This window comes from Phalaenopsis equestris, unplaced genomic scaffold (assembly GCF_001263595.1).
Source record: "Phalaenopsis equestris unplaced genomic scaffold, ASM126359v1 Scaffold000457, whole genome shotgun sequence".
Lineage (NCBI taxonomy): Eukaryota > Viridiplantae > Streptophyta > Magnoliopsida > Asparagales > Orchidaceae > Phalaenopsis > Phalaenopsis equestris.
In genome coordinates this window covers 63,456-87,162 of record NW_018164898.1, presented here as the reverse complement: position 1 = coordinate 87,162, position 23,707 = coordinate 63,456, and the positions used below count along the sequence as shown (strand labels likewise).

The window sequence follows — 23,707 nt, the reverse complement described above, 5'->3', positions numbered from 1 at the left end:
TCGACCACAATTAGTTTTTATTAGTCTCAATGATTTCGTTTCTGCCTAAAACTGGAATCCTTGCAACGAAGGCAGTCTAATTTATAGCTTTATAATGTTTCTTTAAAACTCACAAGCTGTTCTTTTATTTCATGGTACATTTAAGTTAATTCTCTACTTTAATCACTAGTCTTTTATTTTTGAAATTATGCCCATATTTTATATAATAATTCAAGATTTTTTAACCCATGACATGTAAGCATCATATTATTTTCTAATAATAATAAACATTTATTAATTATTAATGACTTCTAATTATCATTTCCACATTAAAGAAAATCTTATTTCGTGTTATCAATCTATGTTTTTTGTTTATCCTTAAAACCCTTACACTTACTGCATCAGCCCAATCATTCGCATATTAAGTAATCAGTTTTTTTTTTTTTGAATGATTCCACAGTTGGAATGCAACTATTATACTGATAAACCTTACAAATTTTTGAGCTTTTATGATGGGAACGCTATATTTGCTCCGAAATTTTCCTTTTTTTTTCCTTCTTGGTGGTGAAATGCTTTTATCCTGTATTTATGTTGTATGGTCATTGCCATTAATGAACTTCTCTGTTCTTAGGATTTTGAGAAGGGGATATTGTCATTTGAGGAGGAGGCTGAGCTTGTTAGTGCTATAACATTCACTCTTAATTCTGTTCCAAACAAACAGTTGAGAAAGAGCTCATTGGCAAGGCTGCTTTCTTCGAGCTATGGTGCCATTGAGAAACTCGTATGATTTCTGATGTACTGCAATACTTGATTTTCTCTGAGGCAATTGATTTATTTTTTTAGAAAATTTACATACTGCACACAGTTCTTATGTATTTATTTATCTCACATCTAAACTTTCATATTTACATACATAATATTTTGGTGCTTTAAACCTATGCATAAAAAGCTGTAATAGTGCTGTTTTTGATGCGATGTTAAAGCTTTGACTGTTGTGTGTAAATAGTAATGTTTAGATGTGAGATATGTAATGTAAATACATAAGAATTGTGTGCTATGTATGTAAATGCTCCTTAATTATTTATCCATTTTTTATAGAAATGTTCTAGTTTTCTATTCTTGTATATTTTCTTGTTTAACTTTCTTGAAAATGTTGTGAAATACAACAGATCATTCTTGCTAAAGGAAAAATATGTTGATTCGACTCTAGGCCGAAATGGGCTAGATGTAGGAAATTGTTTGTCCTTTGCCGGTACTTGCAAATCATATGCTCTATCTGGAATTGTGTATATTGGAAATATCTTCTGACTAGCTTTTTGAATATCCAGATAAGATACCAAGCCATCATCTATTATTAACATGTGCTAGCCATGGAGCATGCTAAATATAGCTAACATTAGTATTCCAGAGAAGTTATGGGCTAGAATTTCACTACTTATTTATACTCACAATGTGTTTATGCTGTTTGAGATGTTTTGATTTTCACGTTAGGTCTCTGATATCCATCCACATGGATTTATCTTATTTTTTTAGTTAATTTCTTTTACATTACATTCAATAAGATCTCATGTGATTAATCTTTATGCTATAATGAAACTGCAGGAATTACAAATATTAGAATTTTAAATCCTTGTACTATGGTTTTAGATCTTAATGTATTACCTTAGTGAATAGTCCAGATGGCATATGTCTAAATCTCAAATTTCATGTTCTCTATGTTGTCAAATGAATAAATCTTAGAATATGAACTAATAATGCATGATACTGAATTAATATGAATGGAATATGACGATAGATTGGTTAAGCAGAGGTTTTGTTGCCTTAAGAATTAAGGCATGCAATTTTATATAGAAATAATTATGAATAAAAGTTAATTAGTTCAATCCCCACTTGTTTTGACAGTAAATTTAATTAGTGTTGTAATGTTGATGATAATGATGATAAGTAAGCTAGGCAAGAGGAGAAAGGTAGATGTGCAATTTAATGTTGTAATGTTTATCAAATTTTTGATGCGGCCATGCAATGGATCTAAACATACATTTTTTAAAGGGGAAGATAATTATAACATACATTTTTTACTTAATTGTCTCTTTAGTACAAGCATGTCTTAGTATAGGCAAATAGAAAAGAACAATATCGGAAAATATATTGTAGGAGAGTATCCTCAATAATTAAAAAATATTGCAATAAAAGTTAAGAGTTGGATTTCTAATAAATAAGGGGTTGTTTGGTTGACAACATGAGCACATTATATTCCTTTTTACACTAGTTTTGGAAATCTACGGGTTGAACAAAACTAAATGCGGTATAAAATTACAATGCATTTGAAATTCATTATGTTGTCAAATTTCAATGTAATTGAAATTCATTGTATTTAGCAAATTTCAAATATACTGTATTGTGTAAAGTGTTGCCCCCGCAGCGATCACCACTTGTTCGTCGATTGTAGCCTCCTAGTTGTCGCCATCTGTATTCGCTGTCTGCGAGGCCGCTGTCTGTACTCGCTTGTTGCCCCTAGTTGTTGCCCTCATCCTCTCTCGCACCAGCTGCATCCTGTCGCCCTCTGTCGTTATTGCCAGTCACGTGCTTCTTGTTTGTTGTTGTTGTCATCACTGCTACCTCCGTCGAGTGTCCCCTTAGTTTGTCGTTGCGCATGGCCGTCCCTGCCTCTGTTGACAGCCATAGTTGCCACCCCAATTATCAGTCACTGTCGGCTTTTGACTTTGCTGACAAATTTATTTTACATTGAATTCATTTTGTTTCAAATTTAATAATAAAATATAAAGTCTTGCATTTATTTTATGCTAAAACAAACAACTCAAAAGTATTTCAAATACAATATATTATATTTACATTACATACCTTTTTTTCGCAAACCTAAGTGTGAATTTAATTGTACAGTCGATGTGACATTAGCTCTCTCAATGTGACATTAGCTCTCTTGTGATCTAATGTCAATCAAAAGTTTTTCATCCCCGACAATTTTTTGCGGAGAGTAGATGAATTTTGCTTTTAGCTTTTAAATGATTGGATTTTAAATTTAATATTTAAATTTCATGTGATTTAAATTTCTAGGTAATTGATTTTAATTTCAGTATTTTGATTTGCCATTTTTAGAATTTGATTTGAAAATTGATTTAAAAGTTGATCCTTCTGTTGAGATTTTCAGTCAACACGACCATCATTAGTAGTTTAAATATTTAAAACTTTTATATTTGAAGGGTATTTGATTTTGTTCGTTTAGGTTTTTTTAAGAAATAATTCCTCTGGACTTGTTTTCTTATAAGAAGGATGTAAAATTAGGTAATTTGGACTTGTAAATTCTTATCTTTTTGATTTGGACATTTATTGTTAAATTTACCAAACTCATCAACTCCAATCCATGAGAGGAGGATCGAACTAGTTGTGTTAAACTTAAATCCCTTGTCCTCTCGAGAGGGTGTCCCGATTGACATCATTCGTAGTTTAATTATTTTGGAATTGACTTTTAGTCTATATGGGTTCTTTCTTTTTAAAATTATCTTAAATTTTTCTAATGAAACTTGCACTCTTATCTGAAGAAGTGAGTGAAAATTTCTTTTTAACTCGGACAACATTCTCTGATCGTTTAATTTTAAATACTTATTTCATTTCGGTGGAGCGCATATGGGTTTTAATTTTCATGTATGTTATTTGCTTAAATAATTTTATAGATTTTGCTAGCTTGTATACTTTTTAAACCATGAATTCAATATGAAACTCATATCAAAAGACACATGGGAAGGTTTTGAAATTGTGCGCAGTTTACTCACTGTTATTAGCATTTTTGATACCATATTTATTATGAAAAACAAGAAAATCTGATTATTTTTACTGAGAAATAGAAAGAAACATAATAAGGGTTCATCCAACTAGAAATAAATTCACATATAAGTGGGTCTCTAGGGGGAGAGGAAATGGTGAGGTAGCTTACCGCCTGTAGTACTGCTGTAGCTGCTACAATAACCACAGTCCTCTTTCATATTTACATTCCTTTCCTATTCGATTCTTCTGCTCTAATTTCCCCATTCCTAATCCGTCCCTCCATACTTGGACTGCATTTCAAATTCCTACCTTTCCGGTCCACTTTTCTTTAATCATTGCCTATTTTCTCTACTTACCCAGTCTAGCCTCTACTCCCATCTTATTTATAATTGTTGTGTGCTGATTGGAAGAGGAGAGTTTTTGATGAGTGTAGATTTCTGAGTGCTGCCATTGAGATGTTCTTCCCTGCGGGGGCAATACCCGACGATGAGAAGGTACTCCGGCTGTAACTCGTCCGAGGCGGTGATCGACTCCAAGGGTCTAGGTGATGCTCCGTGCGTGGTTTAATTCCGAAAAGACATTTATCCTTCCGGCTGCAGCCCATAACACACCATACCCCTTTCGGGTGCTGTCCTGACCACGCCACCCCTCTTCCGGGTGCTGTTCAGACTACCTCTTGTTGCAGCCCAGCCACTGACACATGTTCTAGCTGCTGTCCAACCCTTCAAGGACGCTGCTTCCTGCTGTCGTCCATCCCACAACCCTCTTCAAGCAACCGGAGGTCCTCCCCTATAGCCTTCACCCACCTTCCAGCAACAAAAACCACTCTTCTACAGCTGCCAACCACCATCCGAGCTTCTTCTAGCAACCGCAACCATCTCCAGTGACAGACCCTTCCCTCTTGCCACCTCCCCTCAGCTGCAACCATCTTCCATCAGCCGTCAACCGACCATCCAACTGCCAGCCACCATCCAGGCTTCTTCCATCAACCACAACCATCTCCAGCGGCAACCCTTCCGTCTTGCCACCTCCCCTCAGTCTTAACCATCTTTCATCAGCCGTCAACCGACCATCTAGTAGCCTCCACCCATCCGTGGATATCTTTTATTGTTTTTGTTGTTCGTATTTGTTTGTCGTTACTTTCTGCTTTTCAAATGTCATGTTTGTAATATGTTTGGAATTCATTAATAATATTTGTGTTTTCGTTGCAGTTTGGGTTACCTCCGTTATCAAGAAAGTTTGAGAATTGGTGTAGGATGGTTTGGAGAGGCTATGACAACATTTGGGTGAATGGTAGAGTTTAGCTAGGAGGTGACAATAAGATAGACGTTGACTGGTTGGGGTAGCAACAGGGAGGTTGCTGGTGGCGAGTTGGCGAGTTTGCGAGAGAGAAGGCGCGGGAAGGGAGAAAGGAAGACAACCGTGGAGTTGCTGGAAGGATAATTGGCTGCAGAGGAGGCACATAAAGGCAGAAGGAGCGGTAGCAGGGAGGAGCGGATGGGTAGGGCTGAAACTGGAAAGGGACAGGTGAAGCTGAGCGACATAGAGAGGGGTCTGTCACAGTGGAGCTGCTACTGTAATGACTTTGGGGAGGCTGAGCAACAACAACAAGGGAGTTGGGGCCTGGGCGACATAGGGAGGATGTCGGACAGTGCAAGATTCCACCTCGGAGTAGGATATAGTTGAAGCACCGACCGTCTTTGGATACAACCCTAATAAGGGAGAATATGCATGGCTGCAGGAAATTTGAGGTATGGAACACCAAATATGAACTGCAAAGCCTCAAAATGACACATATATAGCGCAAAAGGAAATAGAAGAAGTGGGGATAAGGGGGTGACAAGTCCCACTCCTTGAATTGTCGAGCGGTCCAGCCCAGCATGGCTAGACTGAGCGTTAAGTTGAACCGTTGGTTTAGCCTGTTAGTTAGGCCAAGTCCCAAGTCAATTTTGAAGCATGTATAACTAAGGAGTGTCAAACTTATTATTCACATAAGCCTCAAAACTATTAGTTAAAGTTCCAAGGCATTTTAATTGATTTAAGGAATACCAATTAGGTTTGTATAGGCTTTGAAAACTTTAAATCCATTTGAAACTTCATACTTTGATTTGGTTATTATGTTTTTAGAGTGCATGCAAGGATACATCTTTGGGATTTAAGAGGAATCTCCTTTTGTCCGCTGGCAGATATATTACAAATCTGGTGGCGCTTAACATTTTTGGAACTTATTATTTAATCAAAGAGTCTTATTCATTCACCTTTTTAATCTTCATGTTATAAAAAAAATTTCTCATGAATTATTAAAATGTTCATACAAATCATCATTTGCACTAAATTCAAGATTTATTTTTTATTGATTAATTTAAAATTTTACTAAAATGCTTTTTTTTTGTTATTAATCCCAATTAGTTCATATGTCAAGTCATTTGAAAGTCCAAATGACAATAAATTTTTGCAGTCTCTCGGCATTGTGCCCGCTTAGGGGGGGTTACTTCGGGGGTGTTTGCCTGACAACTATTTATAAGATACGCTGGTCAGTGTCGTGACACACTAAGGCTGGAAGGAATTTTCTAATTTACTGGTCTATAAGACACGAGCAGGTCTTCGATTATCCTGCATAAAAATAACGTGAGCCCAATTTCCCTGCATTTATACCTTTGCTTGTGAGCTTACGACAATGTCAGCCGAACAAGATTGCGAGGCTAATTAATTGCCACATAACTCTTTCCTTCTTTCCCTCTCCTCATACTTTTTATATTTAGCATGCAATATATATTATATATTTTTTTTAAAAAATAGATGTGCTCTTTTAGTGGCTGCGGCATGAAATTGCTTATGGGGGTAAAAAGTAAAACAAAGTGTGAAAAGGAAAAACCACATATTTTATTTCGTGAGGCTAAGCTCGCAAATAGGAGAATAAATGTATGGTCTCAGTTTCGAACAACATGTTTCAAATTTTGCTTTTAGCATGAAGAACAAATGGATGAGAGATGAACACGAGTTTCAATAATTTTTATATGCAATAATTCCTTCGTTGCTATGACAACTGACCTTAGCCGCTCCTATGTTGTGAAAGGCTCGACCACGAGAAGAGGTTTCAGCTTCAACATTGAAAAAAAAAAAAAGAAAAAACGGTAAGATGACCATATGGGAAGGGAGATATTAGTTTTGAAGGCCTTTGTATTTTAGGATTCCATCGCTTAGGGTTTCGACCAATTCATGTAAGGTGGAGGGGAAGGAGACAGATTGGAGTTTCATGAGCCTTTGTATGCCACAATCCCAATGATATTTTCGTGGCCATCGCTTAGGGTCTCGACCATATTGTGCAAGGCGAAGGAGAAGAAGATAGAAGGGAAGGATAGGAGGTTCATGTTTCTATACTAGAATTGCTTTCTCGGTTAGCACTAATCCCAACTATATTGCGAGGGATTCAGGCGCAAAAGTGGGTAGATGAGGGTTTCCGGTTAAAGAGAGAGAGAGAGAGAGGAGGGATTACTGTAGCAATTTACGAATGGGAGAGGGCTTCCTTCGAAATTTTGCGAGTCCATCTAGGGCTTGCGAGCACGGAGAGAAAGACAAGGGACTTTTTTTTCTCCCAGCCCTTTCTTGTTCCTGAGAGCCACTCCTTTTTTATTATTTATGAGTAGTTATATCTGGATTCAAATAAACCGCCATATCATATAAGTGTGGGAAAATTTATTAATTCAAATTAATTAATTATTACTTTTTTTTAATTATCAACTATTGTTTGGTGCTCTTTTCTTTCAAGCAATAAAACAATCATTGTAGCTTTTGTTTAGTCCTCATTTTCTTTATCTTTCTCTATTTATATTACTTCATGACCTATCCTGTGAGTACTTATTTAGTTTTATGAACGAAGTTTTTAAAACGAGATCACATGGTTAGATTATGAAACTCATTTTTTTCTATGACTAGTACTTAATTTATCGAATTCATGTCATGTTAATGAGAACAAAATTTGATGTGGCTTTAAAAAAATGAAGTGTAGAATAATAGTAGGGTCCGATGGTATTCTAATAGACATGTGTAAATATTTAGAAGATCATGAAATTTCTTAATGCACTAAAATTTTTAATATTATTTTAAAAAATGAAAAGATATCTAATGATTGTAAAAAGAGTTGATAACAACCAGAAGAGTTTTCCACCTAAATTAGGAGAACTAGATATTTTATTTCAATAACACAAAGCAACTTATATATAAATGAGAAGCACATACAATTCGAGTGGTAGATGATCTCTCCTAAATCATAAACCTAAACCTAAGATTTAAGACAATTATCACTTGTATAACCTAACTCTAAACATAATAAACCTCATTTATACCCCATAATAATGACTATGAAAAAACTAAATTGCCCTTAGGCGTTCCTTTTTAAAAAGATACATTGTCCTCAAGGTGAAATAAAATTGCTGCTCAATCAATTTGTATGGGTCCCATTTATAAAATGACTTGAGTCTTACTCTTCTAGTTAGCACTTAACTGAGATAAGTGATGGGTCGTTGACACTGCATAAGGACTGCACCTAACCTGAAACTTCAATCTCTATAATGACAAGTTGGCTAAAATCAGGTAATGCCAACACTAGTACACTCATCGTGACCTTCTTTAACTTCTCAAAAGTTTGTGTTGCGGACGACCACACAATTGAATTACAATCCTTCTCGATCTTTTGGTAGTATCCTGTATGTCCCACAAATCTTCTCAATCCCTTCAAGATCTAAGTTAGTGCCCACTTCAACATAGTCATCACCTTCAATAGATTCGTCGACACCAAGGTCTTGCACAAACTAGTTTCACCGTGAAGCACAACTATTTTGTCTCCCTCATGAAAGTGCATTGTTATGAGTTTCTAATTCATCTTTGTCTTCCCTAAGTACTGCACCAATTTCATGTCCAATGTCACATCCATGCTCCATAAATCCAAGGAAATAAAATCCTCCATCTCCAGAATCCCTTGCAGTATTAAAATCACTTATTTACAAACTCCTCAGCTCTTTTTCATCTGTCTTGTCCCTATCATGACTCCAAAATTTCCTGTGTCAGTCATCTCAAGCTCTAATTACTTCATTATTTGAGTAGAGATAAAGTTCTAGCAACACCACTACTTCCAACTCTCTAATTTGCCCCCACAATTTCATAGTGTGGTTCGGTGTTAACCCAACCATCGAGTTCAATGAGACTTCCACCAGATCTAAGTGAGGTTGTTCCACTTCTGTTGCTCTTATTAGCCCACTCCATTACATTTTTATCTTCAACCACCTGTGCTAAATTCATAGTTTCTCCCAATCCTCATTGTCTAAATAGACAAAGCATTGCTCAAATTTGTGGCCTCAACCTTTTAATGAAGTTTCCTTGCAACTCTAATTTCTCTCTCAAACGACCATATAACATCTCAAAATTTTCCCTATAATCTGTGATGAACCCTTTCTGAACCAATGTAAAAAATTACTCATAAAAGTCCTCTTCCCGCATGGTTCTGAAATACTCCAACAATCAATCCTTAAATTCTTTCCATGATTTAATTGACTGACATTGTTCTCTCTATTGACATCATGCTAAAGCCATCCCTTCCAAATATAGGGTTGTCGTCATCAATTTTTCTTTATTCGTCTGCCCACTAACCGCAAAGCATTTCTCAATGCGATAAACCCAACCATTCACATCCTCTCCTTCAAAGATCGTCATTTTCAGTTTCTTTATGCGTGAGTCTCCTCCCCAATTTCGTTGATCGAGGTTCATTCCACCTATAACATGGGAGTTGGGTTCTTTTCTTGACCCATGTTTATTTCTCTTCTTTCATAGGCCCGACTCGACCCATTTTAGCTCGCTCGTCCCCATAGGCGCTTGAAATGCCTTTCGTCCAGAAGACTGCTACAACAAAAGACACTAGCACGGTTCCACCCACTGCGCTTCCCTATTCTAGGTTGAAATCCTTTGAATTGATCTTCTTTAAACCCAATTTGCATGCTATCCCATTTTGGCTGCCGACGCTTGTTCCAACCATCTTGATTTTACTCTGTTCTATCCAAGTACTGTTTCTCAAGTTTGCTCCTAATTCCTTCACTCGATCCCATGATTTCAAATTACTCTAAAGCGATGACATTGCTCTAATGTCGTGTGAATTCTTCTAGTTTCTGCCACTCGTGTTTGTTCCATATGTCGTTGCTCATTCCTACTGCAGACGACCACAAATTTGTGTGAAACTCCGCAATATTTTTCATTATGTCTTCCAGGCTCTAGAACCTCCCTTCCATTGACGAGAACCATCCTCCATGGATGAGAACTGCCCCTTCACGGACGAGAAACGCTCCTCCATTCTAGATTTGATGTGGCTCATCTTCCTCAAATTTATCTTCTAAAGCATCTTATTTTTTTGCCGCCATTACTCCTAAGATAGTTTTAATCATGAAATCGAACTCTTGTATGTCGTTATCCTGTCATTGGCTTTCCAGCTAGCTTAAATTCGATGTTAAATCACAGAGGCGCGTGTCTGTACCCCACGATCCCGTTGTGGGCTTCCTACTAGGTAAAATCATGTCTATATCGTGCGTATGTACCTCACGTTCTTATCATTGACCTCCCAGTCAAGAGAAATCATGACTATATCATGCATCTGGACACATCGATCCCTGCAACGCCTTCGTTGGCTTCCTGACTATGTAAAACCGCGACTGTATCGCAAGGTTTAGTCACGTCTATACGCAGAAATTCTATTGTTGCCTTCCAACTAGGTCAAATCGATATGAAGCTATGCAACTACGAATAGTTAGACGAGGCTGAATCTTTCGGCTCTGATACCAATTTGATAGGAACCAAAGGTGTCTTCCACGAAAATTAGGAAATGAGATGTTTTATTTTAATAACACCAAGCAACACAACTCAAATACATAAATGTTAAGTATCAACAATTCGAGAGGCAGACGATCTCTCCCAAACCTTAAACCTAAACCTAAGATCAAGTTAACAATCTTAAACCAGAGATTGATTTTAAGCATATATCTTTTTTGCTTTTGTTATGAATGTTCTTACTATACATTTTTCGGAGGACGTACCTTGGTGTATGTTTTTTGTTGATGATATCCTTTTTGTTTAGAGAGCGAGAGAGAGTTTAGGACAAGAATGAATTATGGAGGCCAAATTAGAGTTTTTCATTCAAGTAGATTTAACACTGAATATATGGAATGTAATTTTAATAGTAGTAGATCTAGTGGCAGGGTTGTAACAATGGGTGATAAAGTTATTAAAAGGAGTGAACGTTTTTGATAACTTGGGCCTATTGTTCAAAGTAATGGCGATATAGATGGGGATGCCATTAGTAGTTTAAAGTTGGATGGTTGAAGTGGAGGAATGCATCGAGCCTATTGTGTGCTAAGAAAGTACCAGTTAGAGTTATTGAAGTTGGATGCTTTTTGATGCATAATTTTGGCTTTTAAAAGAAAGAAAGTACCAGTTAGAGTTGAAGAAATATTATAAGCTCGTAGACTTGCAATGCTTTTTGATGCATAATTTTGGCTTTTAAAAGAAAAACATAAAATTAACTGTTACTGAGATTAGAATACTCAGTTGGATGAGTGGGTTTGTAGTTTTGAGACAAAATGCAAAACAAATATTTCCATGATAGCGTTGGAGTAGCTCTAATGGCAGACAAGCTTAGTGAGACTTGCCTTAGGTGGTTTGTGCACATTATATTTCGACCATCTAATGATTTGGGAGATTAGATGTTTTAGAATTTACTTATTTTAAGCAAGGTAGAGGTAGACCTAAAAAGAATAGTTTTATATATTAGAGTTAAATGAAAATACGACACTCAATAAGACACAATGATGAATTGTGTTAAGAATGGTAGAGGTAGGCCTAAAAAGAGTTGGGCATGTTGTATAAAAAATGAGTTGAATTTATTAGAATTAAATGAAAATATGGCACTGAATAGGACATAATTGAGAAAAAAAGGATTCATGTAGCTGACCTCACTTAGTGGGATAAAGGATTGTTGTCGTTGTTGACAAATAATTAATCATTTAAAATATTCAAAAGTGACATTAATGAAGTAAAATTTAATTCAACGTAAAAGTGATCAATCTTGAATAAATTATCTTTCTATATCTTGATTGCATATTTTATATACATTATTTCTTCTTCCGTCACACTTTTCTTTGCCCAGGACTCTAATTTGAATGTTAGTTTAAATTATCGTTAACTGATCAGCAACTCATTGACTACTCATGTCTTATTCCTTTATGAAAATGCGTTCAAATCAAAATGTACTCTACTGGTAATAATTGAAATGCTAATCTTATCCGTCACAAATGTTTTTTGGGTTCATGAGATGTCAGGACAAAACACTCGCATTGATTTTGCGCTTGCATTAGCTCCAGCTAATTCTTCTTTTTCCTTCAATAATATTTTATTCATAATCTTTCCTCTTCTAGGCTGCTTTGGCATATGAATTCCCCGTCTCTGCTCTCTCTTTCCCCTGGACAATCTTTGGACTACTCCTTTTTATAATGGCTGTTACATGAATCTTGTCAACTTAGGGGCATTCAGAAATGTCGAATGCATTTTCAATGATAGATGAAATTGAATTTTTGCAAGGCTTGATTATACACCAAAGTTTTTGTTCATTTTTCCATTCTGGATTATGTTCCTTGATAGAAACAGTGAACCAGGCACAATACGCTGATATTTGAAGCAGGATAAAGGTTGACTAGGCAATATGACCATTGAAACCAACCAGAAAGGAAAAACAAAAGAAAAAAAAAAGAAAAAAAAAGAAAAAAAGAAAAAAAGGAAATTAAAAAAAAAAGCCTAAATACTTTTACCTCGTCCTTTTGCTTTGTCAAACTTGTTGCAAATTGTATCGTCAATTTGATGTTTTTTTTTTTTTTTGCATTTGTTGTTGATGGTTGCTCGTATCTTGAAAATCTGTCAGTTTTTCTCTTTCTGTATATATTTTTTACGCTTTAGATTCACCTTTGCTGTTTAATTTACACTCTATGGATTCATGAGATGCATATTCCTTTCAGATTGATGCAGAGGATCCACATTCTTTAGTTCGAAATCCTGCTGCTTATACCCTTACTATGAGCTTTGCCATTAGGGCCCTGTACAGGTTGGTTCCATGAGGATCTTCTGCAAAATATTTCAATCAACATTGCAATGCAATTATTTTTCATTTCTGATGCCAATTTTTGACTTTGAGCTCCATATCATATTGACGTGTTCATACGTATTATGTAGGCGTTTAAGAAGGGATTGCTACTTGTGGAACTCGATGTTTCTTTATTTTCAGTTTTGGTGTAGAAACCTAAATGCTCTTATTGAGAGTAGTTAAGAGCAAAATAAACTATTCTTCTTCTTCTAAGGCCTATTTTTTGTTTGCTAATATAAAAATTTATTTCCGCCTTAAACTTGGAAGTCCTTTATTCTTCTAATTCTCTTTTGTGCTGAGCACTTCCATTTAGTTTTTTAGCTAATTCATGCATCTAAAGTATAGTTAATTGACCTAGGATTGGAGTAATTCTTCGCCATCTAGGCATTTCTTGCTCAAGTGACCAGGCTGACGATGGCACGACTTTAGTGCTTTTGGGGATGTTATGGCCGCTGCTTGAAAATCTCTTCAGCTCTCCTCATATGGAGAATGGTAGTTTGTCAGCAGCGGCATGCCGTGCTCTTTCTGAGGCAATCCATTCTTCTGGTACTGGTTTCATCATTATAATCTATTGAAGAAGCCTGAATTTTTTCATGAATTTCACAAATATTTTATTTTACCCATTTTTTGTGTTTGATTTTTTTCCTTTGGCAGGACAGCACTATCATTTGTTACTGCCAAAAATACTTGACTGTTTATCTGCCAATTTCCTTTTATTTCAGAACCATGAGTGCTATATAAGAACAGGTATTGCTATATCATTATTGATGTTATTAATTGTTTTTAACACGTGTGTGTAAAATATTCTCTTCCTAAATTAGATCCTCTATGAAGGGATTTATTCTATTCCTGAATTGGATTCTCATATTATGTGAATTATTCTATTCCTAAATTGGATCCTCATATCTAGGGATTTCATACATTCATAAATTAAAACTTTCCTAAAGTAATTTCCCGCTTTCCAACACTTCCTCTCATGCCAGTGAATAGATATCATCCATTTCCAGCTTGGATAGAATTGTTGAGAAATCATGAACATTAAGTCCCTTTATAAACACATTTGGAAGTTGTACCTTTGAAGGCACATAAGGAGTGCAGATCAATTTGTGTCTAACTTCTCTATAAAGTGTATCAATCTCGATGTGCTTTGTCCTATCATGCTTTATTGGATTATGAGCAATATTGATGAAGGAGTTGTTGTCAAAATATAGTTTCATAGGCTTCTCCCATTCTATCTTGAGATCTTGAAGGAGGAATTTCAACCATGAGAGCTCACACACACCTTAAGCCCTAGCCCTAAACTCTACTTTTGCACTTGATCGAGCTACAATATTTTGTTTCTTACTCCTCCACATGACCAGATTATCACTCAAGAACGTGTAATAACCTTTTGTGGAACGTCTATCAATCAAGGATTCTGCAGAGTTTGCATCAATATAAGCGTCAAGAATCATCTCCTCTTCTTTTCTGAATGAAATTTCTGTTTATGGATTAACTTTCAGCAATAAAGTTTCAGTTTTGCATCTTGTAATTTTTTTTATGGTTGTGCATGAACTGACCTACTACACTCACAGTATAGGCAATATCGAGCAGAGTGGTGCCAACTATATTAACTTCCCTAACCAATTTCTGGAATCTTTCTTGATCACCTTTACTTTGCTTATTAACCTTTGTAAACCGGCCAAACCAAGCTGTTGGAGACTATTTGAGTTCATTTAATGCTTTTTTAGTTTGGAAACATTGTTCCTTTTTATCTCTCCTCCAAAGCCCGACGGAATCTCCAGATGCATCTCTTTCTCTAAATCATCATGAAGGAAGGCATTCTTCGCATCAAGTTGTTGTAAATCCCAATTAAAATTTACAACCAATGATGAACAAACCCTTACTGTATTCATCTTAACCACCGATGCAAATGTCTCTTGATAGTCCACTCCATATGTTTGAGTGTAGCCTTTAGCAATCAACCTTGCCTTGTATCTCTCTTGAGACCCTATTGATTTGAATTTAATGGCAACACCCATTTGCATCCCACTGCTATTTTATTCTGTTGTAGCTCTATTATTTCCCATATTTTATTTTTCTTAAATGTCTCCATCTCTATTCTCATAGCTGCTCCGCTTCATCGGATAATGCCTCAGACAAGTTGTTTGGAGTTGAGATGGAGTTTAAGTTGGCTAAAAAACTTTTGTGACTTGGAGAAAATTTTTGAAAATAAATTGATTTGGGCAATTGATACCTGAGATGTTCAATATATATTTTTTTGTCCCTTTTTTTAAGGCAATAAGTAAGTTGTGATCAATCAGAATAAGAGATGAATTTGAATTTAAGCATACCTCATTTTTAGGAGTACATTTTTAGGAGTAGGACATGAGTTTTGGACTTCAACAAAATGGTTTTAGTTTTCTCTTTCTTGAATACGTCTGTGTGTACCTCTTACAGTCAAGCTTTTTATGGGTAGGGACTATTTCTACTATTTCAGAGTTTGATTCTTGTGGGGACAATTCAGGCTGTAAAGATGACTATTGTGGAAGTGATTTGAACTCCTGTAAAATGTAAGGTTGAAATGTGGGTAAGTCGGGGAAAAATATAACTTTTGCCTTATCTTCCCCAAAAATACTAGGCTCCCTGGAACGACTCGACCTGATAACATATAATTTACTGAGGCAGAATTAGACTGTGGGACAGTAAAAAATAAACCTAAACGTAAATTTAGTCCACAATAACATTCATATAGAAACAAATCACTAAATTCACTATATACATGCAAACAATCTTCTAACAAAGTCATAAGATCATTCTGTCCATAACAAAAGAACAAATAAAACGATAAAATGAATGAAACAGTGTTAAATTGACTTCTACCTATCATTACTAACATTTTCTGTTCTTCTGTATGTCAATTCTCTTCGATCAGTCATATCAACTATCAAATATTTTTTGTGAAAATAATAGTGAAATAACATTTTAAGTTTAAGAAATTGGTGAACAATTATTACTTTATTATGAATTAAATCCTTATACAAATGTCTAACATGAATGTTCAAAGAAATATGTTGATCATAAAGTCAAATGTACCTTCTCAATTTTATAAAGTTTATTACTTAATCATCTTATCAATTATATTCTCATTTTTATTTATTTTTAAATTTTTTTTTAGAAGCTATCTCGAGAGCACATTAGAAATTTGTTTTTAATTTGTACCATGAAATCAATCATTTTCATTTTATATTTCATTTTGTACCATATAGGCAGAATAATTTTTATTTTTTTCCTTTAACATGCACAAGTACAATTATATCTCTTGTTAATACCATAGTGGGTGATTCATCATAAACTTAATTATTTCTTTTATTTAAGATATATTTATTTCTTTCCATAATTAAATTCATTAATTTTTTTTTATTACATCACAAATGATAAAAGAATGGAAATCATAAAAATATGCATATTTTTTCACTTATATTTATTCAGTTAGAAGATTGCTGTTACGATTCATATCAATTGAAACATTTTAAAAACATAAGAGATTAATTTTACGTAAATAAAGTAATAATTACTCGCCTTGCTTACTTGATGAATCTCTTCACCCTTAATATTTGATTTTCTCCTTTACTTAATGGCTATAAATATAAATCATAATGTTATATTAATCATCTAGTTATTGCCATATCTAATTTGTCAAATCATACTTTATATTTAAAACTAAAGATAGTTAACATCTTAGATTAATATTTTCATTTAAAATTTTTCACTAATTATTTTGGAGAAACTTTTCAAAATAACATTCCTCTGGTAAATTTCTTTGATTGTTCTTTCTCTGAATACCTCTCAATTTATTAATCTCCTCAAAATTTTTGTCATTGATTAGAGAAGCCCAAACTAATACTAATCTCAAATGACATCAATTTAACTTTCAAAATGTTACCTATTTTGATAAAAAAAATTTAACATTTAACCTAGATATACCTTAATTGGGTTCGGTTCAACCCTTCTCGCAATGTATACGACGCTGAACAATGACATTGTCACGACGAAGCCAAGGCTTGAAATTATTCAAGGGGGATATAGACGATCGAACGGTGCAATGTTTATTTTTTATGACTAGCCATTAATAAACGAAAGAGCCGCTAAAGAAGTTAAATTAAATTAGTATAATTAAATTTACCTCTTTATAAATTGTCTGCATTTATTATTATTATTTTCACTTTCATCGTTTATCTTTTAATCAATTAAATTAATCTGAAATAATAGTAACCATTTTATTTGTGTTTTGGGTTTTCTCCAGTATCATAATTCCATCATCTGACAACTTTATAACATTACTGGGTTGTAAGCCCTAATGCTTATTAAATTAATTAGTAGTTATGAGTTGTGTCTCTTACGATCTATGTTGAATCATTTACTTTTTCTTTCATTTATTTATTTTACTTTATTTATATTTTGATTTAAATTTAAACATATTTGATTTATATGGTTGTTTTTAGAAACACTCAAACATCTTTTTGGTGTTTTAGTGTTGATTTACCTTTAAATATAAAAGGCAAAAAGATATAAAAACTATACCAACTAAACATATTTGTAAAAGTAAAAGAAAAAAACAAAAACAAAAACAAAAACATGAAACAACAATGATGTCAGATGGGCCCTTAGATATTTAGCTGGGTAAAACCATGCATTGAAGGCATGCCATCGAGATTGACGTTTGCTTGGTTATTAGCAACGTGATGGATGTATTGCCTTTCATTAAATTGTCCGGTGATGCAATCAAAAAGGGTTCTTGGATTTGGTACGATCATCAATTATCACATTTGATTACTTCACTCTAAAAAGTGTAACTTAGATGTGGGGTTTTTTGATTTGTATAATTTTATTTGTTTTATTTGATTTAGATTTGTGAGCTTAATAAAATGATAGTTGACTTGGGTTCGATTCAAGATGCAGCTTTTATCTAAATACATAAGAATTGTGTGCTACGTATGTAAATTTCCGTCATAAAAAATGTGGATGTTGCTTCCATGATGGAATAAGTTCCCGAAGAGTCTTTCAATCTATGCATGAAAAGGTGTATTTCATTTGTAAAAAAAGTGTTAATAGTTCTATTTTTGATGTGATATTAAAGATTTAAGTGTTGAGTGTAAATATGACAGTTTTGGCGTGATATAAGGAAACACCTAAGAATTGTGTGCTATGTTTATGAACGCCCCATTTTATTATTAAAAATGGACAACATGTTCAAATAATGAGGCAAATCCCAACATTGTGTTCATTACAATTTGATCGATAATTCTTTCTGTTGAACGAAACTTTATTCTGCTCAATCAATTGTATTTACGACATATTTCTCCATTATGTTATTCACAATTTTTACTGCCAACTTTCCCAGCTGCTGTTGTCATTGAAGAATTTGGTTATAGAGAAGAATATGGAACGTTATGCATTAACACTTTTGAGAGGTTTACGTCAGCAGCTTCAGTAACCGCTTTGAATTCTTCATACATATGTGATCAAGAGCCTGATCTGGCGGAAGCCTACACTAACTTTGTGTCTTCTTTTATTCGCTTTTGTCCCAAGGTGTGCCATCACTGCTAGTTAACTCATCTTTGATTTGATAACTGGAATATTTTATTTGGGATCAATTTAGTTTTATTTTATTTATTTATTATTATTATTATTTTAAAAACATGTTTGTTTAGTGTGTTTTTGACATGTTTTTATTTTTGTTGTAAAAAACGAATTAAACAGCTTTTTAGTGTTTTTGAGTGTTTTCAAAACAATAATGTTTTAATCAAATTGCCAAACATGTTATATTTCAAATCATAGCATAAACAAAACTGAAAAGTAGAAAATAAAAAATAAGAGTATTCCCAAATAGCCCCTAATTTTTTTTAGGAAGCCATTTCAACCTTTATGCATTCTCAGGATGTTGTAGCTTGTTCTGGCTCCCTGCTTGAAATATCTTTCCAAAAGGCTACTATATGTTGTACAGCCTTGCACCGAGGAGCTGCTTTGGCTGCCATGTCATGCATGTCTTGTAAGTATAAAATACTATATGCACTTATTTTATTGCATGTCCTTTTTTATTTTCTTAATTTTTAATAAACATATTAATGCTGTACTTTTCCTGTACATTATTTCAGTTTATTTGCAGATTTTGGAAAGTTGAACTCATACAGAACATCTAAGAAAATATTAGGAATGTTGATGGCTAATCTATAAAGTGTAGCTTTGTCCGTAGTCACATGACTCGTTTATTATTGTGGTCCTCTTCTTCATTGGCTTGATGCCTCTTTTAAAAATTTAATGAATCTTTTATTGGTTATTTGTAAAAGTTTGGAATTAATTGAAAAAGAAAGGTCCATGGCATAAAAGATGTTTAAAAAAATTTTGAATCAACTACATGGGTTCAAAGGAACTGATAAAAAGCCAATTTTATTAATTAGAAGACCGAAACAAGGTGAGTGAAACACAAGCGAACGAGTAGAACAGCGAGAAGTAGCTTGGTCTTGAGCGAAACAGAGAGAGCGAGAGGGAAGACGAGAGCCATGTGCTAAAGATGGACATTGCACACTGGAGACAAGTATCATGTGCGAGTAACGAAGTAGTGACAAGCTCATTTTGGGTGATGTACTAGGGTTAGCAAGGAACGATATTGAACATTGTAGAGGAAATGAAGAAAGAGATGAAAGAAATAATATGAGATTGTTATTTTGATTGAAGAAAGAGATGAAAGAAATAGAGTTTGGTTTTTTTTTGAAGTTATTTTTAAATGTTAATAAGTTAATATTAATATCATATGAATTAAACTGATGATTAAGATTGTACGAACAATTGAATTAAAGGATAAAGGAATCAAATCAATCAACTAAACAAGTTTTAGTAATGTATGTTAGGGTTATTTAAAATAACTTTCTTTTATAAAATTGAAATTATAATTAAATATTAATTTGGATTTATTTTAATTAATCATCAAGAAACATTGAAGAAATAACATTTGGATTTGAAACGATTATTTCATATAGTGAAAGCGATGTAAGTACTTATGTTCTTGTACTATCGTAATATATTTTACTTTTTAAATCAAATGTATTTATCATTTTTAGTTCTTATTATCACAACATACTCATAATTTATATGATTTATAGTTTTATTGAATTTTTATTTATATTGTAGGAATGACATGTGTATTCAATATTATTTAAGTTATCATTAATATTGAATATTATACAAGTATAATGACTTATACAAGTGTGAATGAAATAATCAATGTTAATTAGTGATTGTTATAATATATGTGCTTTTGCTTGATTGACTATGATGAAGTTCACTTATTTATGGTATTAGCTGGGGAACGATAATGTATGCATGCACGTAATTGAAAAAGATTTTGATATTGATTTACTTTAATTGGTATAATTTTTACGATATTTCTGAGATGGTTGTACAAAATGATATATACATGAAAACGATATAGTATGACGTAGTAAAGGTTTTAAGATATATTCATCGATCATATTCATAAATATAAATTGACAAATGTTCTTATACTGATTTATTAAAAGTTTAACTTATATGTATATAATTTTTTTTTTCATCGTATTTCTGTAGTTTATGAGTATGAATATTCACAGTCTTATTAGCTCATTTTATTTTAAATTAATATTTTTAGATTAAAAATGCATAGTAAAAATAAGTAATGAAGAAAGGAATATCTACTGAAGATGTGGACAATCTGAACTAAGATAAATTTCATAATATTACATTGATTTACTTTATTTAACGTCTCTTTCATTTCATTTGGATCATAAATTGTTAGATATAAAAAATAAAAATTGAAAAGCATGATTATCATCGTCTGACTGTCTGTTCTCCTCTTGATTAATTTTAAGTTATGTGTTGGATTGTGACATAGTAGGACTAAGGCTTGTTGTTGTTATATTGAGAAAGATGTGTAAGGTACTTAAGTCATGTTCGAGTCTTTTTCCCATCTTGTCAAGAAAAGCAATTATAGGTTTTCATTTGTACAAGAAAATGAACTATGAACAATTTCATTTTCTGCTGCATCAAGAAGTGTGGGTACTTAGAAGACATCTCGACTGATTTGTGTGTGCGCGCGTGTGTGTATGCATGTTGAATTAGAAAGAGGGACAGCTTACTGTTACAAATTGTGTCACGAACTTTTTGCACTTTGAATTTTGAAATATCTGCATATTGTCAGCCTCAGATCATTGTGGTGCAGTGGAATTATGGTTCTTAGTGTAGTGTTTCTCTTTCAGTCTTTTAAGCATTGAAACTTGTCTCTCTTGCACTTACAGGCTTCTTAGAGACGTGTCTTTCTTCTCTGCTGCAATCTTCTGCTTCCGTTAGTGAAGGATCTCTAAGCGCTGTAATGATCCATGTTTTATCTAGAAGTGGTGAAGGACTTGTATCTAACGTTATATGTACTCTGCTTGGTGTTTCAGCAATGTCCAGGGTAAACATGCAGCTAATTTTTGAAAATTTCAAATTACTATTTCTTTTTTTCTCTCAAAGAACTTACTATAATATAGCATTAAGCAGTGCAATGAACTATATTTATAAGCTTATGCAAATAAAAACATTTAGAAATTATATATTGATGATTGTGGAAATCTTTGGTGGTGCTTTCTAGTTCCAACGGTGTTTTCATTTCAACAAAATTATTTTCCAGGCCATTGCGAAGAGTATATCGGCTGCCATGAGAAATTGTTCTGTTTATGAAAGGCTAGAAAACAATTTTCCCCGAAAGATGATGCAATTGGCTTCTAGAGAAGTTCCTTTCTTGATTTTTCTTTTTTCTACTTTTAGGGTTTAGGGTTACATTAATATTTACAAATAAAACATCAGAATCTACACAATATTTCACTATCCAAAAGAAACGGTGCAAAAAGAGACTACAACATAACATGATATATATCAGTTGTAATTTTTCTCATGTAAACTAAGTCTCTCCTGCCAGCCATTAACCTGCATCTATTTTTTCCTGAAAAACTATTTATTTCAACAACAAATTTGACTTAGCAAATATTATGTATGAATGACCATAAGAAAATGTAGTTCATTACTTAATAAATCTTTAAACTTTCACTTTAAATTTATTCATTCTTGTTTCAATTTAAGTATTTACCTTTTTTTTAATATTCTTTAAAGTCATAACATGATGATCGTCATATCTGAATTATTACAAAATTGTGCAAGGAAGGTTGGTATAGTTTAGGTTAAAAGTAGTTTTTTTTATTAGACTATTTAAATGATTAATTAGGATGTTTTATTTAGTATCAATTGATGAACTAAGTCTTAATTAGAGTTATTGATTGAACTTGCTGGGATAATTAGGTAGAACAAGAGGTTCAAATTTGAGGACAATTTTAATATTTGTTTTGAAATTTACAACTCAAACGTTTGTTAAGTTCGTTGTTGTAAGAAAGTTAAAAGTGAGGTTTGATGATCATCACTATCAAATATAATTCGAAAATGATTAGGAAAAGGAAGTAAATTTCAAAGGTTTTGTGGGCTACGGAAATTTTGATTGCTCCCTGGACTCTCTGCATTTGTTTTGTTTTGTTAAGAAAGCTTTGCAGGTTCAAACTGCATTATAGATAAGTCACTACCCAGAGATCTCACCCTCAATTTGTGATGACTTTTTGATACGGGGTTAGAAGTTTCCCATAGGCACAAATTCCAATGATTAATGACCTCTGATAGTAATAAGAGCACTTTCGATTAAGGTTAGTCATTAGGAATTAAATATTTATCATATAATAGCAGCAAACACATGATTTTAAGTTATAAAATCTGTCATTCTAAGCTTAAAACAGATAATGAGGGAAACGTTAACAAAATCCGAGCAAGATCCCATGGTTCTGTCGTCATGTGCCATCATGATCCCTGATCTATTTAGTCAGAGGAGGTAGTCGATCCAATTTGATTGAATGATCCCTGTCAACAATCATGGGTGCGTCGTTCAATGGATCCTTGTAAATCTAGGGTGGATGCTTGTAAAAGCGGATAAATTTTAAGTTAAGTTTAGCTGGCAGAAGTCTTTGTATCAATTAATTAGAATCATATGGTTCTTAGTTCAAATGATAGAAAGTTGTTGGAGAACATACAAGTAATGACCATAACTGTAATATAATAGTGTCATTTGGTGGCAACCATCTGATCATGGGCCTTTGGTTTTAATCGATAGTTTGTGGTTTCATTTGGTAGCAAAAACACACGGACAGAGGGCGGACATCGTCCTTACTGACATGTAATTTTTTTATTCTAATTATAGGGATACTTTTGATATGATATTTACTCTTTTTGAGTTGAAGTCAATGAAAATTTTATCACCCCAGACAAACTAATACGGAGGGTGAATAAATTTTTGCTTTTAGTTTTTAAGTGAATAATTTTACTCAAGTATTGGTTTCAAACTCATACTTAATGTTGATCTGAAACTAACCCATCAGGTTGATATTTTCTATCAACACGACTATTATCAGAGATTTATACATTTAAAACTTTTATATTTAAATGACATTTGATTTTATTAATTTTTGACTCATGTCATTATGAGGAGGATCAAACTAGGTGATTTAGTCTTACAAATTCTTATCTGTATGATTTAAATGATTATTTTTAAATTTACTAGACTCTTTAACTCCAGTCATTGTGAGGATGATTGCTCTAGTTGGGTTTGAACTTGTAGATTCTTATCTTATGATTTTGACAATTATTATTTAAAGTCATAACATGATGATCGTCATATCTGAA

At 33.4% G+C, this 23,707-nt stretch overlaps 1 protein-coding gene across 4 annotated transcripts in view; it reads left to right on the top strand.

Moving 5' to 3' along the window:
- The window catches only part of LOC110027870 (transportin MOS14), an 87,949-nt gene that overhangs the window by 54,256 nt on the left and 9,986 nt on the right, over nucleotides 1–23,707 (top strand). For all 4 annotated transcript variants that reach the window (XM_020729487.1, XM_020729488.1, XM_020729484.1 and 1 more), the window contains 7 exons: nucleotides 611–760; nucleotides 12,810–12,895; nucleotides 13,293–13,480; nucleotides 13,589–13,681; nucleotides 18,318–18,505; nucleotides 18,854–18,965; nucleotides 21,247–21,404. In XM_020729487.1, the coding sequence (XP_020585146.1) occupies nucleotides 611–760; nucleotides 12,810–12,895; nucleotides 13,293–13,480; nucleotides 13,589–13,681; nucleotides 18,318–18,505; nucleotides 18,854–18,965; nucleotides 21,247–21,404 (975 nt within the window). The remainder of the gene's footprint in view (nucleotides 1–610; nucleotides 761–12,809; nucleotides 12,896–13,292; nucleotides 13,481–13,588; nucleotides 13,682–18,317; nucleotides 18,506–18,853; nucleotides 18,966–21,246; nucleotides 21,405–23,707) is intronic.